Here is a 17109-nt window from a genome sequence, read left to right on the forward strand (position 1 = left end):
GGACACCACGCGGCCCCGCCTCCAGGCCCTTGTCCTGGGCCGCCAGCCGGCTTCTCAGCACTCGGGTCTCGGCTCGCGGGCCCTGTTCTCAGGACACCGTCCTGGTAGCAGAGCCAGGGAGCCCCTGCCGCCCCTCCCCGCCGCAGCACCTGTTTTCACTCGGAAATACTCCCGTTCCCGTCGGCCTGCCGGTGTCTTATCGGCTCTTCCTCCAGACCTTGAGTTCCCTGGTCTACCGGGGCCTCTCCTCCACTCTTCCCCCAAGGCGTGCAAACATCCCAAAGGTGGGGGCTCCCTGTTCAGGGTGAACCCAGATAACAATACATTCCCTCCCTGCGTGACTTGGAGATAAAGCTGCTCAGGCCCTGCTCTTCTTCTGAGGCTGTAGAGCGAGCCCGTTTTATGAAACAATAAAGCAGAAAGTTACCCCTTGGTGTTGGGTGGGCTCCGCTTCCTGTCCTGTCCGAGGAGAGTGGGATCAGGGACAGGCTGCTGGCGCTGGGGAGCTGGGATGCTGACATCACAGGTGGCTGCGGGGACCACAGTTGCTGAAATTTATCAACACTGCGTCATAGCCCTAAAGCCATCACATATTCCCCTAGTTTATCCTTGCACCTGTCCTTACAGGTGGGTGTTGTTACACCTGCTTCACTGAGATTCAGCAACAGGCTGGGGTGCCCCAGAGCGGATTTAAGCTGTTTGCATCCACAGGAAGCCTGCTCGCAGGCCTCAGCCCCTTGGGAACCTAGCGTTTTATTTCCTCTCGGCCTTGGTCTGGACTCACCTACTCTCAAAATTCTGATTCAGGGGAAAGCCATTGTGTGCACTAAACTGGAGAATTTTAAGAGATACAAATGTAACTCGGGCAAATAAACATCCTTTATTCACAAGTATCAAAAGTCAGCATTTTTCCCCTATCGGCGTTTGCAACAAGATTTAGTTTCGATTCCTGTGCAAACCCGAAGTTGCTGCTATGGCAAATCAGGTTTTCATTTTCTGCCCACAGTTTACACACCTCTCCCCCACCCCCACCGGAGCTTTGAACGGCCTTCAGCGACGCCCTGAGCTTTGTAAAGGCGTCCTGGCACGCTCGGGTGTTTTCGGGCCCTGTTCGGCTTTCATAGGCTTGGTGGCAAAGTGGACGTCCCCTGGCCACATTTCACTCACCAGCATGCAAGCTGATAGAAAGTGATAGGCGGGCTCTGAAAGCTACTGCGAGGCTATTTTAAACTGAGGCCGTTGTGAGAGGCCTGAAGGTTTCAGCTCCATGCCCCCTACCCAGCCAGCAGTTCCGCCCAGCAGGTTGCTTTGATTTGTTCATTAAATGTATTATCTTTGCATTAATCGAGCTCGTTCCATGAGAAAGCTTCCCAGTCTGTAAAATTTCCAGCTAATTGCTGGAAATCTATTCACGTTTTGCATCTAATAGTTCATTTTAGAGTTTTCAAAGAGTAGATAATTTAGGCAAAGCTGAGATGTGTCCCAGAACCGGGGAAAATCTGTCTACAGAAATTGTCTGATGTGCTTTTTCACTGGAAGCACCATTAGTGAGTTTATCTACTTGATCGCTTTCTGCAATAGAACAAATTCCGCATCAAGGCCACGCAGGCCTTTTCCTCTTTGGCTCCGGGCCCCTCGGTGCAGACCATCCATCTAGACGGTTTAACCTGACTTTGTTACGATGGCCGTGGCCAGTGTGGACACACCCAGGCTTCCAAGGTCTGAGTTCATCGTGGAGAGCATCTGAGAAGTACATTTCCCCCCAGTTTACTGCATTTCCTGATAACATTTGTTAGAAATCGGACATTTCTTTTTCATTTTTGTGCCTTAATCACACTGACAGACACACACACAAAATCAGAGCTGAAAATGGGTTGTGTCATTAATGTTTCCTGAAAATGGAAAACTGTGCTAACAGCTGTCATTCTGGCTCTTTTTTAAAAGTTTTCAGCATCAGCCTAAAGTAGTATAATTATTTCCAACAAGTTTGCATCAACTCCTGACAGCAGCGATCAATATTTCCTTTCCAACTGAAATCATTATTTGGCTATTTCTTGAGTTGGCTGAAAAGTACCATGTGGCTATGTAAGGGATTATATTAAACCAAATTTAGATATTAAATGAAAACACTATAAAAGTCCAGCATTTTCTTCATCTTAGAGCAAAGGCTGCTAATATAGTAAATGGGGTAATCCAGTTCTTCATTTTGGAAAAACAGTTTTCCCTCTCAAATGTAAGGGTGACCCAGGTGAAGCCCACTTTCAACGAAGGAGGACATTGGGAAGAGAGGAGGCTAACTGTAGGCACCCCCGGTACTTAAACCCATCTGACCAAGCCTTTCAAGTTCACATAGATAGTGTTTCTGGGGATGGGAACTCACAGGTGTGTAAAGAGTAAATAAAGTGTAAGAATTAGGGTCATTGTAGCCGCCACGTCTAACATACAATGTATCTAGAACCGAACTTGCTTGTGTCGCATCTGGATTCGGAAAAGCCACAAGGTTTGTTGAGTTTATCCATTTATCCCCTTTACAACTGTTTCATTTGCATTTGATGCCAACGAGTGAGGTTTCTAAGTCGCGGGATCCCGCCCCTCGAGAGGCGGTAGAATGTAGGAAACGGAATCAATGTGCAACGCTCCCTACCGGCGGGCAGGTGTCGGCTGTTAATCAGGAGGGGACGTGATTAGGAAAGTCAGCCTGCAGGCGAACGAGGGAGAGGAGAGCTGGAAGGTGGGAGGATCTCGTAGACGATCACCTAGGATCGGGGGGCCGGAGGAGCAGCTTGAACCTGGCCGATTAAACAGCCCACAGTGCTCTGCGGACGAATCAGCCGACTGGGCGCCGTGGAGGCGGAGCCGAAGATCCCCTGCGCCCCTGCGAGGGCCTCCGCACGGCTCTGGCTTCCATCGGGTACGACCAGGATCGGAAGGAACCACCTCCTGAAGGGACCGACCACTCTCCATGCAGGATGGAAGCTTGGACTTTGATCCAGAACCTTCCCCGGCATCCGTGGCTTGAATTTGATGTAGTTTTTTTTAAGGACATAGAAAGGCTATCAGAGGCCTACGAGATCTCTGCTTGCTACCTTCTCAGGCTCTTCCTACTCCCCCGCAGTGACAGGTTTTCCCGGCGCCTTGGGTCTCACTCCACCAGGGGACCCTCCACAGGTAGAGGGACACCTGGACAGTGGCTCTCAGCTGCCTCTCTGTCTCGAGTGCGTTACAGCCCTGTAACTTCCCCACCCGAACACCGCAGAACTCACACCCGGGGACCCAGACACAAACCATTAAGTGCTCACGGAGACGGGAGGGACGGAAATTCACCCTAAATTTCCCTCGTTCCGGTATCTCGTAGGGCACCGAGAAAAGTCCTTGAAGTTAGACAGCCTTGCCTTTTGTCTCCTTGCATCTGTCCCTGCAAAGGATGTCATTATTCCAAGGACTTACAGTGACGTGAGACAGCAGAGGAGTCTATATCCTAAAATAAAGCTAAAATGAACCAGTTCACGGGTTGCGGGCAGTAGAATATCTCCCCCACGTTTCCCATCTAGACCCTCTCTCCTGATGATAACCCTTCTCTTTGGGCTTCAAGTTCTCCCTCCAGGCACAGAGGCACCGTTTCTGCTCCCTGGCTCGCTCCCTTGCTGACGCGGACCTTCCCGTCACCCCCACGCCCCACGCTAGCAGACCCACGGTCTCCCTGCTTGCACCCCAGCATCAGGCGCTGGGGTGTCTCACGTCTCCACGCCTCAGCGGGCCCCTCTGTGCAGGGGAGCCAGTAATGGTATTTAGCTCCTAGGGCTAGTCTTAGTGTTACGTGGCATCGTGTTAGCATTACTGGTGCAGCTATTACTCCACCAGGAGATACGCCAGCAGGGAATAGACTGAGGACAAGAATTGGACCCAGAGCTCTCTGCTCCTGTTTAGACATGGTCTGCCCAGCGAATCACTTTGGCCAAGAAGAAAAGGGATACACTGTCACTTCACGAGCTTGAACTCAGCTTTAATTTCAATCAATGGCAACTGTATCTATTGTTGTAATCACCTTGTAGCAGGATAATCTGTTGAACCCTTCCATTTTTCTCTGTATGACTTCCGTGTCAAAGGAGTGTTTAATTGGAGAGAAACTTAACTTACCTTTCGGTAGTCTTGGCCAGATCACTATCGATTGAATATATTTTTAAAAATTAACCTATACATTTGGTTTTTATTCTGAGAAATCAAAATCTGCGTAGACTTAGTGGAACAGCAGACGGGAATAATTTTTGGTAGTGTGTCAACACTGACTTTGAGTTTTTGACAGTGTGCCCTTTCTTAACTAGAACTAATTATGTAAATATTGGTCCTTTTGGGTTTTCTTGGAACTTGATTGGAAAGCTGAATTTTGATGCTTATGAGATGTGTGACTCGCTCTGAGAAACGGCTGCTGTTTCTCAGTCGAAATACGTCGCATCCGTTGAATAACCATCATTTCCAAAAGCGTGTTTCGAAGTCATGTTGTGATATCATAAAATGTGATGTTACGATGCGTAGAAACCAGAAATCACCCGAAGTCCAGTCCCTTCCTTGTACAGGGAGGTAGCTGAGATCAGAGAAGTTGAGTCACCCGTCTATGGTTAAGCTCCTAGGAAGTTATTGATCGTTGTAGCTATTAAGTTATTGAAATATTATATTACAAGTTATTTGCCTTGAAGTCCAATATTTTCCACTACACCAGTACACACCAATGTTGTCATTGCTCATTTCTTAAAGTAGAAATAAACCTACTTTGTAGTTGGAAACGGCCACTGTTTAGAAATTTTCATTGTTTATCTGATGGGAAGTTTAAATATTTCATCGACAATTGGGCCAAGATGATATCTTCAGTTTCCCAAGCGATCGGTGCCCCCATTCAGAAGGTGAAAACTCTTCCCCGAGCCGTCAATCCCGTGATGGCTCAGTAGCCTCTGGCTTTAGCCGCCCACCTTCTGTGTCAGAAAGAAAGGAAGAGAGACTCCCCCTGGGAATCGGGGTCTTGCTTCATGGCTTTTATCTTAAGAGGAAAGAAATCTTGTGAATTCCATTCATGTCCTCAAGACCTGAGAAGACTTGGAGTGTTTAAGCCCTCGGGCATCGCTCGCGTGCCGGATGCTGCGGTTATACGTTTTTGGGTGCAGACCACCCCGACCTGGATCTGCACCTCCGCGCCATGAGCCAAGCCTCTGGGACTGCCCCCCGCAAAGCCGGGCTGAAGGGTATGTTGGAAACCGGACTGCACAAGGGGGTCTGAAGCCACCCAAGGAAGGGCTGGCTAAGCTTAGGCCAAACACAGACTCGCAGGACTCCTGAACGGGACACATGTTACGGTTAAGCAAGGAAAAAAAAAGACCGAGCCCCTCAAAGTACCATAGCAAAGCTAAAAATAGAAAGTGAAAGAGGCATTTGTTTAGGATCTGAAGGGACATCACCTCCAAACATGAGCCCAAAGGCTCCTTCTACTGGTGTAGGGTGAATTCGGTTCTTGGTTTCCTTCCCGCCTTCCTTTCTCTCCTGTCCCCTCATCTCCAGGGAGGCTCAGACTGGAACCCACAATGGTTTTCACTGTGATTCTCCAAACTTTATGGGAGAAAGGTTTTTTTTATTCCAAAACAGGTAACACCATTTCTATAAAGTGAATTGAGTTCAAGCTAACTCCAAATAAACAGACATTTCTGGCAAAACAAATGTTGGCAATTTAATCTAGGTCTCGAATTGAAAATTTCTTAAAAGATCAAATGTACTTATGTCTCTCCTTTCTCCCTTTCTTAATTATTATTAAAAAGGGGGTGGAGGAAGCAGCCATTTCTAAACCCATAAATATTATGAGTTATCTTTTTAATGACACCTTGTTAAATGAGTCACCTTTTTAATACATCTCATTTGGAAAATGTTAGTTTATGAGCAAACAGGGAATTACAGTTTGGGTCACCTCGAACCCGTCACTGCTGACCCACTAAACCCGAAGGGAGAATTTGTTCAGTCGTCCAGCAGGAAGCTGTGAGGGTTTCATGTCATCAGGAAACATAATAATAATATTTGCGGTAGGTCCCACCTGCACGTACCTGTCAGGACCTGAACCCAGGCCCCAAGGGCTCACTTTCTGTCTCCAGAGCGATGACGTGACTGACACCCATGGGCAGGGACACAGCTTTGGCTGTGGCTGATGCCATCGAAGGTTACAGGTCCTGACAGGTAAGCCTCCCTCAGCTGGGCTCTCGAGTTCTTGGAATTTTTTAACTCAGCATTTGAGAAACCAAAAATGCCTTTTCTGATCCAGAAGGAAACGATTCTGTTTCCTCTGTTAGCATTTTCTAAACTTCCCACTCGGCGCGGCTTCACGGAGACTGTCCAGCCCTGATGGACACACACCGTGGAACCAGAGTTCCCAGGGCCCGCGAAGCCGGTCGCCGGCCACTCGTCACCAGGGACGCGGTGCTCCCTGCGAGCTGCTCTGTGTCGTGTGCCCGGGGCCGCAAGGGGGCCACCTCCGCCGAGGCTCTGTGAGCTCAGGGTGCCCGCGCCTGTCCTGTCTCATGGCGGGTGTAGGTGACCCCTGGGTCCTACGGGGAGGGTGGCCAGTTAGGCAAGGGCTTTGTTCCTCTCGCATCATTGCCCCGTGGTGCCTCCTCGAGAGCTCAGCCTACAGAGGGGATGTCGCATCGCAGGACTGTCCTGGGTGCCCCCACCCAAGGTGCTCCTCAGTGTGAGAAGCAGCCCCCCCCTTGGGCGGGAAGTCTTTGCTCTGGCCACCCAAACTGTCCCTCTTTCATTTTTCCCTTCTTCCTATAATCGTAATAACTTTTTAAAAGGGAAAGAATAAAATCTCCCACACAGTCTAGAAACTGCAAAACTACTCTAAGTGCATTTCATCACAATATGCGATATGAGCCTGGGGCCGGCCCATGTGCGCCGCTTAGCAGACACCCGTGTGACGTGTGACGTGTGCATGTGTCCCCTGTCACCTCCCTCTGCAGCGGCCCTTGGTGACGCGGTGTCCCGGCAGCCACTGCCCCACGAGCTGAGCTCAGGCCCCGGGAGGATGCCGCTGCTGGACTCGAGAGGGGCCGGGAGCTCGTCCCAACACGCCCCACTTCGGGCCAAAATGGCATCTAGAAAGAGACAGCCTCCGGGTTGGGACGGTCCAGAGAGGGTTCGGTAGAAAACACGTACCCGTATGTCCCACGTATCGCCTGCATAACCAAAACCACGTCGGCACCCAGGAGAGCAGGTGCGCCTGGAAGAACCCCCGACCAGAAGCAGCGTGCAGGCCGTAGCCCCGCCTCCCGCAGGCAGGACCCCAGGATCGAACCCCGTCTGCTCCGCCCTGCTCCCGTTGGAAACGCGGCCCGCGCAGGCCTTTCTCACGGGCCTGCCTGTTTGGTTACAAATGAAACGTAGCTTTCGCACCATCAACCTATCTTTTGAGCCGCTGGACATGAAGTAGACTCCTAGCTTCCTAAACTGAAGCGGCGCCTTCCTAATCGGGGCCGACACTGTGAGTGACCGGTGGTGGGTTCTGTTTGCTGTGGTTGTTTCTCACCCGAAGGCGCGCTTTTCCATTTTCAGATAGAGTGGAACGGGGGGAGGGGGGAGAGAGAAACATCGATCGGTTGCCTCCTGCATGCACCCCGACTGGAGCCGGGGATGGAACCTGCAACCCAGATATGTGCCCTTGATCGGGAATCGAACCCAAGACCCTTTGGAGTGGGGGCCAGCGCTCTAACCACTGCGCACACGGGTTTTTCAAGCACCCTGTTCCCACAGCACCAGGCGTATTTAAAACGGGGAGCTCACTCCCTCCCCTCAAGTTCAGGCTCTCGGAGACCCCGACCCCACTGCGGTTTTGAAGGGAGACCACCTCGCTGCCCCTGCTCCGTTTCTCCCCGTGGCCTGGCCCTGAGCGGTCCCGTCGTCCTTACAGCAGGGACAAGAAGGGATGTGTCCCTTCTCTGGTCTTTTTTTTTTTTTTTCCCCTGCCCCATTGATACATATTCTGCAACCACAAAATATTTCAACTCCAACTCACTTTCTGCATCAGCAGCTTCTATTCTGTTCTGTTCTCTCTATCACCAGGTTTATCCACTGTCGAGAAACAAAAGAGCTACATAGTTGGCTCACTCCCACGGTTAAGTGTATTTTAAGGAGCAAGAATAGGTTACTGTTGGAACCGCGTGTTGCCAGCCTTCCGGAGGGCGGTGGAAAACGGGGCGGGCCGAGCCTGCCTGCGCTCCCCACCCCCGCCTCCCGCGGGAAACTGTGTCCCGGGGCCCATCCCGCTCTTGACCTTCAGACTCACGTGCCAACAAAAGGCGCCACTGACTAGTGGTTGGTTTGCGGATCTCTGTCCGTAAGGAACCGGTGGCAGCCCGTCACCACTCAGCACCGTCAGCCATCCTATTCCCCGTGCCCACCGGCAGGCGTGTGCCCCAGGCCTGGCTATCCCGTGCACACGCAGGTCATGCCACCCGCCCCAAAGGTGTATCAGGGTGGCCGCGGTGGTCCCTTCACGGCTCTGTGAGGCTGGGCCTTTGCTAGGTCCTCCAGGGCCTGACCACCCGTCTGGATGTAGAGAGGCTCCGAGACCAGCAAGAACTGCCCGAGAAACCATCACTAAAACTGTCACCCGACGTCCAGGGGTCAGTCAGGGGCCCTCACAGCATCTACGGCAGGTCCCCCCAGCCCCCTGCACCCAGAGGGATGGGACCAACTCCAGAGAACGAGCCTTGGAGTGCGGATGCTTGGGGCGAGGGGACAGAGCTAAAAGCACGTACAAAAGCCACAGAGCCCCGGGGATGGGCCCAGCCTCTCGTTCCAAAGGGTCTCCGTCTAAGTCCCACGGGGCCCACGGCGTGACCTGATGCGAGACGGCTCCTTCTAAACGGGCCGTGCCGGGGTTTGGAAGAACTCGAGGCCCAAGAGGACAGTCTCGATGTCACGGTCAGATCTGAGGCCGAGGTCCCCTCGGCCGTGAACTGCGCGGTGCCAGGGCGACCTCGGCCCCGTTTAGCCTGTTGTCTCTTTAGTGCGGAGGAATTCTCATCAGCTCCAGTCCGGGGCTCTGTGCTTTTGTATGTTTGTCCCCACTCCCAAAACTCCTAAAACGTTAACCGCTTGCGTCCCCTAACCGGCACGCACAGGAGGTGCCTGGACTGGCATCCGGGACTTTTTGGGAAACTGCGGAGAAATAACGAGCCCCTGGCCCTGGCCGGTGTGGCTCAGTGGGCAGAGCGTTGGCCCGCACACCGAGGGGGTTCACGGGTTCGATTCCCGCTCAAGGACACATTCCCGGGTTGCGAGGTTTGCTCCCCGGCCCCGGTTGGGGCACATGCGGAGGCAACTGGTCGATGTGTGCCTCTCGCATCGACGTTTCTCTCGCTCTCACTCTCTCCCCGCCCCTTTCCGCTCTCTTTGAAAAGCAATGGAAAAAAATATCCTTTGGTGAGGATTAGCCTAAAAGGGAAGAAAAGAAAAGCAATAACGGGCCTCTCTGTGTGTTTGCCCGACTCAGTGAACTCCGGAGACGGCATCGACTACAGCCAGCAGAAGCGCGAGAACGTGGGGGACCTGATCCAGGAGACGCTGGGGGCCTTCGAGCGCTACGGGGGCGAGGAAGCCTTCATCAACATCAAGTACATGGTCCCCACCTACGAGTCCTGCCTGCTGAACTAGCACGGGGACGGCGGGTCGCAGGGAGCCCCGGGGCTCGGATCCCACGCGTCCCGCCCTCGGTGGCCTCCTCCAGCTGCCAGCGGCGGGGCCGGGCGGGCCGCGCGCCCTGTTGGGGCGAGCCTTTCCGATACATAAATAGTGCCTGTTTCTTAGATTACAACAGTGTACTGTGCTCATTTGTCCCGGGAGGAGAATCGGCTCCTTGTGCGGCTCGCACGGAACAGGAGTCCGAGCCCAGCCTCCCGTTGTGTAGACAATAAACTGTAACTTTCATACGCGATTCAGCAACTGCTGTGCTGTGTCCGCCTGCCCCGGGGCGATGTCAGAGGCTGGGGGGGAGCCGCCGTGCCCGGCGCGTCACGGGCGCTGGCGGTGGGAGACGGTCGCCCGGCGGCAGCCCCTCCCGGCAGCCGCGCTCTGCCATCCGACGGCACCGGCGAGCCCGGGCTCCAGTCACAGGAGGACAGTCGCAGCCCCTCCCGAACTCCGGCTGTAGCCGCGGTTGATGCTTCCAGCCCGGAGAGCGGTGGGCGACCAGGAGGAGCGCCCGGGCCACGTGGGGAGAAAGGCGGGGATGCAGGGTTGGGGGGGAAAGGAACACGGAAACATGGTTTTTAAAAAGGCTAGATTGAGCCCTGGCCGGTGTGGCCCAGTGGTTGGCGCGTCGGCCTGCACCAGGGAGAGTCATGGGTTCGATTCCAGGTCAAGGGCATGTACCTGGGTTGCAGGTACGATTCCCGCCCCGAGTCGGGGTGCGTGCCGGAGGCAACCAATCGATGTGTCCCTCACATTGGCGCTTCTCGCTCTCTCTCTCCCCCTCTCCCTTCCTCCCTCTGAAATCAATAAAGATATATTAAAAAAAAAAAAAAAAAAGCAGGTAGACTGAATGCTTGTCCTCCACACCGGGACCTGGCGGGCTGCTGACAGGTGTTATCCAGCAGTTGTTTAGGGCTTTCCATCGTTTCTGAAAATGACTTGTAGGCATTTTAATCATCTGATCGTAATGAACACCCCTTGCAACAAATCAAACTCTTTTCCTTCACAACTGCCCTCAGCCCTCGCCTCCCCCCACCGCCCGGATGGGCTCTCACAGCAGGTCCCCATAGGCCTGAGGGCAGGGTTTGGGGAAAGAAGAGCCGCTGTAGGGCCCTCCGCCCCGACGACGCCCTGCGGGCTGCCCGGCAGTGAGCTCCAGGCGCCTGGAACTTGGCCCAGAAAGCCTCCTGCAGACAGAACACTAAGTGCAGGCCTGGGACACGCCGTCCCTGCCTGGAAATGCACGGCCCAGAGCATCTTGTTCTGCGGCAAAGCCCCGCTTCTGCACCGAGGGGAAGAAATGAAATGCGAACCCCACACACCGAGCACCGCGGCCTAGAGATTATCGTCACTAATTACTTAAGACGAGTTTCCAGAGGCAAACACCACCTTTGAAACTGGCTCATTACTCACCTTCCGGGATGCCTGGCTCATAGGAAATCCAGCACCCAGGTAGCTAACACGCAGTTTCCGTGGCATTTCTAGGGCAAGCGGAGATGCGTGACTGGGTAAACAAATTGGCCCCGGTGTGTAAGATTTTGAAGAGACTTAGCGAGAGGCCAACATCGACGGGTTAAGGCGGGGTTTCCTCTAAGCTGTGACGTTCAGTTGCGCCCCTAAGCCCTTGCCCCGGCGTCGGCAATGTGTTCGAAGGGAACCAACGCCCACGATACTATCGGGAAGGTGGCAGCTGTTGGTGCGGGTGAAAGCTCCTGCTGGAACTTCCCACGCGGCTTTGCTGGGACTCACAGAAGCAGCCCGGCCTCTGCTCTGGGTCATGCTCACAGGACCTGCCTGGTGTAGGAGTGAGAAGACACCCCCACCCCCCAACCCTGCCCATTTAGCCAAGAGCCCTGACCTTGGTTTGGGATTAAAACATCCGGGCTCTTGTCCCAGCTCTGTTACCTGTTGCTATGCCGCCTTGGGCAAGCTATTTAACCTCTCTGGGCCTCCGGCTTGTCAGCCGTGAACTTGAGCTGACGCCGACCTGCAGGAATGCTGGGCAGACAGAGGCGATGTGTGTACAGTCCCCGGTGTGGTTCCTATACCCTGGGCCTTTTATTTCAGAGAGAAACAGCATATAAATGATGACTGGCTTCCTCCCCCGTGAAGCCATACGCACATGGAAAGTCTTCAGACCGTGTGGGGCGTCCTACAAGGCGATGTCGAGGTCTTTGCCATCAAGAGGTCATTTTGCAGGAAACCCGAATAACTACGCACGCAGGTGGCGCAATGTTTTCCTGAGACTTTTTAAGTAAACACATTGTTTTCTGAGCACAGAAGCAGGGGCCGCCTGCTTTGTCTCCCAGATAAAGTCTGATCAGCTCAGGGAGGGAAGTGTGGCCAGGTGGCCGACTGACCCCGGGGCGAGAGGGGCTCCTCCTGGCTGCATTTTTACAGTGAAACTTCCTCTCAAAGGGACGGAAAGGAATGAATTCAGTGAGGAAAAGGGGGAAACACCAAGCGCCCGTGTAGGAGGCAGGGGTTTTTGTCTGTTTATGACGGGCTTCTATTTACTGGAAGCCGCCGTCCAGGTGTCAGCTGTCTGGGTGGGACTCTGAGCCTGGGACTCAGGAGTTCCAGAGCCCAGAGCAAGTCATTGAAACTCGGTGTCCTCACCTGTGACAGCCTCTGCTCCCCAGGGTCACTGCAAAGCCCCAGGGATGGGTGTAGGGACACAGGCCTGGAGCCAGGAGTGGGGACCAGGGCTGGAGCCAGGAGTGGGCACCTGGCAGAACTGGCATTGGGGTCTCTTTCCACTGAGCAGCTGCCCTGTGATCTTAGGCAGGTTATGGGAACTGTAAAATGCAAATCCCTCACCCCAATGGGCTCAGTAATGTCTGTCTTGCAGGTTTGTTACAAGCACCGAGGACAAATGCACATGAGGAGAGGGCTCATCAGGGAGCCCAGCTGGATAAATGGAAGGAAACATGGGGGGCTAGGGGGAGTCCCTCGTGAAAGCAGCTAGCCTGGCGCCTGGAGCAGAGAGGTGCCCAGTCATTGTGTGATGCATGGGGGGGGGCTAGTTCCCACCACATCTGATGAGGTCCACATAGGCCATGGAAATGCTGAGAAAGACATCAGGCCTCTGAGAAGCCCCCCTGCCCTCCTGGGAGTCACCCCTGCGAGCACCCTGTCATCTGCGTGCTTCCCCGCCCAACACGCTGGAAGGACCGCACGCAGTTTTCATGGGCCAGCTCCGCCCGCGAAACTTCCCGCAGAAATAGGACATTCGGAAACTCTGAGAAATGGTGGTGTGCTTGAAGAACTTTTAAAACTGAAGTTTCCTTAAACAAACAAACAAGTCCCCCTGGGGTTTGCTTAACCGAGCCCTCCGGAGAAGCTCCGGTGTGGGCTGCGGACATCTCAGGGCCCCGTAATTTAGAGAAGCCGAAACCAAGTAATTTCGGGTCTATTTTCATATCCTCTGCGTCTCTCGCTGCCTTTAGCTATTTTGAGATGCTTATCACTGGTCCTCAGCGAGCAGAGGCTGGGGAGCTCAAAGACTGGTTTTGTTGTGAAGTTATAGACCCGGGAAAACCTGACCAGGTCTAACAAGGAGGCAGGAAGCCTCAATGCTTTTTAAACAGCTCCCTCCACGAAAGCGTCCCTTTTTTTAGAAATGTACCAGTCAACCAAAGCGCATCCAGAAGGGGACACTCCCAGATCTAAACTAAAAACGACCAAGTTTGCATCCACACCGAGACAGTTCGTGCCCACTGGTTAAATATCCAGGGCACTCACACAAGCTGCAGGTGGTCGGCAGAGCTCCACGCCAGGGCACAGTCCGGGGCTCCGCCTTCCCCACTCCTGTCCCACGGGGGTGCCCCGAGACTCACAGAACACCGTATTCCTGGAGGACCCAGAAAGAAGGGCGCTCCTAAGCTCAGCTTTTAACCCTTTGCAGTCGTTTGTCTACTCTCAGCCACCAAAGCTTTTTTACCGTTCCGGTCATATGTCTGCTCTCAGCCACCACAGCAAGGAACCGTACGAATCTTAACTCTGTTCATTCATGTATCAGTTCATAATTTCTCTTGTTTATGCTTCATAATCTTGCATGTTATGTATCACTGCTCTTTCAATGGAAATTAATTCCGACCAGTACGACACCCATGTCCAAATTTAATACGACCGCAAAGGGTTAAAATGCAATATTGGAAGTGAACTGAACTCTCTGGTTAGCCTTAGTGATTTCTTTGTCGCCATGATGAGGTGCTCCCCACCCGTGTTCTGCGAGGGAAAGGCTCTTTGAAAGTGGCAGAGCTACCCCAGGTCCACTCTGATTATCTGTCATCACGATGTTTTAATACAAAAGAAAGTCTTGCCCAGCTGGCCTGGCTCAGTGGTTGAGCATCGATGTTTCTGTCTCCATATCTCTCTCCCTTCTTCTGTCTCTAAAATCAATAAAAAATATTAAAAAAAAAAAAATAGGATGCACCTGCATCAGAACAGGAGGCTTGCTCAGCTCCCCACCGCTGGCCCCTGTGTGGGAGGGGAGCCCAGTACAGTCAGCACTCGCTCGACATTTGTTGAATGAATGAATGACTGGGCCTTAGGTCACACGGCTCAGGCGGCCCTCTCCTCGCCCCAGCCTGACTGGGACGGCACTGAACTCCTTCAGGTGGCCTGGGTCAGCGACGCTGCTGTCCTGAGGGGAGAGGAACCCTTCGTCTGATGGGAGGTTCACTGAAGATGCTCAGACTTTGGTTCATCATTCTGCATAAACAGAGCCAAAGGGGCGAATTCCAACCATCCACAGCTCTGGAAACACGGGCCCGTCCGGTTGTTCGGACAGATGGCCTCCATGTGAGCTGTGAAGTAGAGTTGCTGGTCCTCCGGGGGGACATCCAGGACCTCAGTGAATCCAGCGAGGCCTAGGCCGGTGTGCAGGTCACTTCCAAACGCCCCATTCCCGAGGACATTCCCACTGGGGACTCGGTGCAAACGGGCTCTGATGTCCATTTAAATCCACGTTCTCAAAGAGATTAAACAGAAGCAGCCCGAGTGTCCCAAGACCACTGACCGCAATTACCCCGGCGCGTCCAGCTCAGGGCTCTCAAAGTGGCCTCTGCCCAGCAGCATCACAGCACCTGGGAGCCCAGGAGGCCCCTGCTCAGACCCACGAAACACATGCTCCAGGGGCCGCACCTGTGTCCCAACAAGTTGTCCAGGGGAGTCTGATGCACTGAAAAGTTCAGGTTTCTACCTGCGTGGATCCCAGCTGCTGGGAGGGCCCAGGCAAGGCAGAAAGTCCATGGTCCCAGAGCTTGGGGTGCGGGCGGAGGGGAGGCGGTCTCCTTGGGTCCCGCTGTGAGCCCGGCCACTCGTGCTGTTTTCCATTAAGTGACAAGCTCCTTTGGGGAAATTAACTTTGGGTAGCTGTTAGGATAATAGGGAGCCTCTCCTTTCCTTGTCGGGAAGGTAAATACATTGTCCTGGGTCCAGAGAAGGAAGAGTTGGTACCTTAGGAAATACGGTTTCCATCAGCCAGTCAATGCCAACAGTAAGACCTACCATCTCTGCTTCAAGTGTTGTCAGGAAACCAAAAGGCCCAACAGTCTCACTGTTCAAAAAACATTTCCTAATAGTCCATGCAGTTGTCACCTTTATACCTGAAACTTAAAAACCGAGCCGTTGATAGTAATACAGAAAGGAACTTTCTCGTCAACTGCTCAGAATTCCAACAATTAAGGTCAGTTGTCCTAAAACCGGCCCCCGGTCATCGGCCCACAGACGCTCTCTCGCTGCAGCAGGACGCCTGTGTTAGCGTCGGTCCCCGCCCCAGGTCTGAGGCTCGGGGGGTCAGCGAGAGAACCTACAGCGGGAACTGTGTCCCCATTCAGCGAGGCCTGTGTCACCCGATTCAATCCGACGCATAATGGGAGCATTCTAGAACCAGAGCGTTCAATGGCCTTTTTGTCTCCTCCCTGGTGCATCTGGGGCAGTAAACATTACATTAAAATGCAGCAAGAAAAGTGTCCCATAAAGAACTTTATTGATAAAAAGGTAAATTTTTAATAACCCTTCAGCGGGCCCCACTGAAGAGGGGGGACGCTGGTGTCTGAGCGGGGCTTGTGCAGTTCTCCTAGGAATTCTCCGTATTAAGGGGCATTTTCAGTGTAGAGGGAACCCAACTGCCCAGCATTCCTGAACTGTGGCAGCCTCGGCCCCAGATCTCATATATTGGGCAGGTCTTTGTTTGCTGGGGGGGGGCATAAATGACACCCCACGAGAGAGTGATTTTTTCCTTTGTTCAGAGCCCGACAAAAATGACCCAGACAGCCCTGGCCAGCTTGCTCAGTGGTTAGAGCACCTGCCAACAGAATCCAGGGTTCCGGGCTCAGTTCTAGCCAAGGGCACGTACCTCAGTTGCAGGCTCAATCCCCGCCCTGGTCGGGGCTCGTGTGGGAGGCAGCCAATCGATGTCTCTCTCTCACATCGATGTTTCTCTCTCTCTCTCTCTCTCTCCCTCTCTCCCTTCTACTCTCTGAAAAGCAATGGAAAAAAACATCCTCAGGTGAAGATTTAAACAAAACAAAACAAACAAGCAAAGAAACAAAATATGTGTGTGTGTGTTAAAATATAAATGTTTCATTAAAAAAGAAGAAAAAAAAAATGACCCAGACCATGAAATTGATTAAAATGCTTTATTGGGAGGAAGTAGACAGAGTTTTGGACGCACTTAAATTTCTAGTAATGTCACTAGTGCAGCAGAGGCCACACAGCTGGCAAATACCACGGCGTCTCGCAAGAGGCCCAGCGCCCCGACCGAATGAAGCCCTTCTCTAGAGAATGACCGTCAGAATCTGCAAAGCCACTAAAACATGGGGCGTGCCTGTGTTTCCCCAGCAGCCAGAGGGCCCCCCCAGACCCCCACCCCCGGGGGGGTGGCCTTAGCGGGCTCACGCGGGTGAAACTCGCGGCTCTGTGCGAGGGTGGGGAGCGCTCCCCACTGCTCTTGCCGAGGATCAGATGCTGCAAACAAGCCGGCGGAGACCTCGGGGTCCCTGGGATACCTCGGCTGGCATCCTCACAACAGGGAGGCGCATGTGTGGACTGAAAAGAGAGCGATCTAATTCCAACCTAAAGAATAAAATCAAGCCCAGAGAGCAGGGGAGGGCTGGACATGGGTGAGAGATGGTGAGTCAGGATTTGGCTGGGACCCCGGTCAAGGCCGAGGTTTGAATGGCGGCTCCGCCACCACTTGGCGATGTTAACCTTCCAATACGGCCTCTGAGCCTCAGTTTCCCCACTTGAAAAACGGGAGGAAAGAACACTCTGGGAGGCATCAGGAGGAGTGAATAAGGTATTTTGCGAAAATCACGTAAAACTGTTCCTGAGACATAGTGTTTTGATCGAAGGCATCCGGAACATTTAACTATAAAC

At 53.2% G+C, this 17109-nt stretch overlaps 1 protein-coding gene across 5 annotated transcripts in view; it reads left to right on the forward strand.

Moving 5' to 3' along the window:
* The window catches only part of PACRG (parkin coregulated), a 328057-nt gene that overhangs the window by 276164 nt on the left and 34784 nt on the right, over positions 1-17109 (forward strand). The window contains exon 5 of one of the 5 annotated variants that reach the window (XM_081141421.1): positions 9527-10541. The exons of 3 other annotated variants lie outside the window; for them this stretch is intronic. In XM_081141421.1, the coding sequence (XP_080997547.1) occupies positions 9527-9687 (161 nt within the window). In that variant the 3' untranslated portion in view covers positions 9688-10541. Of the gene's footprint in view, positions 1-9526; positions 10542-17109 lie in introns of those variants that run through there. One more of the 5 variants, XM_081141423.1, reaches the window with a different exon arrangement.

This window comes from Miniopterus schreibersii (assembly GCF_964146895.1).
Source record: "Miniopterus schreibersii genome assembly, chromosome: 6".
Classification (NCBI taxonomy): domain Eukaryota; kingdom Metazoa; phylum Chordata; class Mammalia; order Chiroptera; family Miniopteridae; genus Miniopterus; species Miniopterus schreibersii.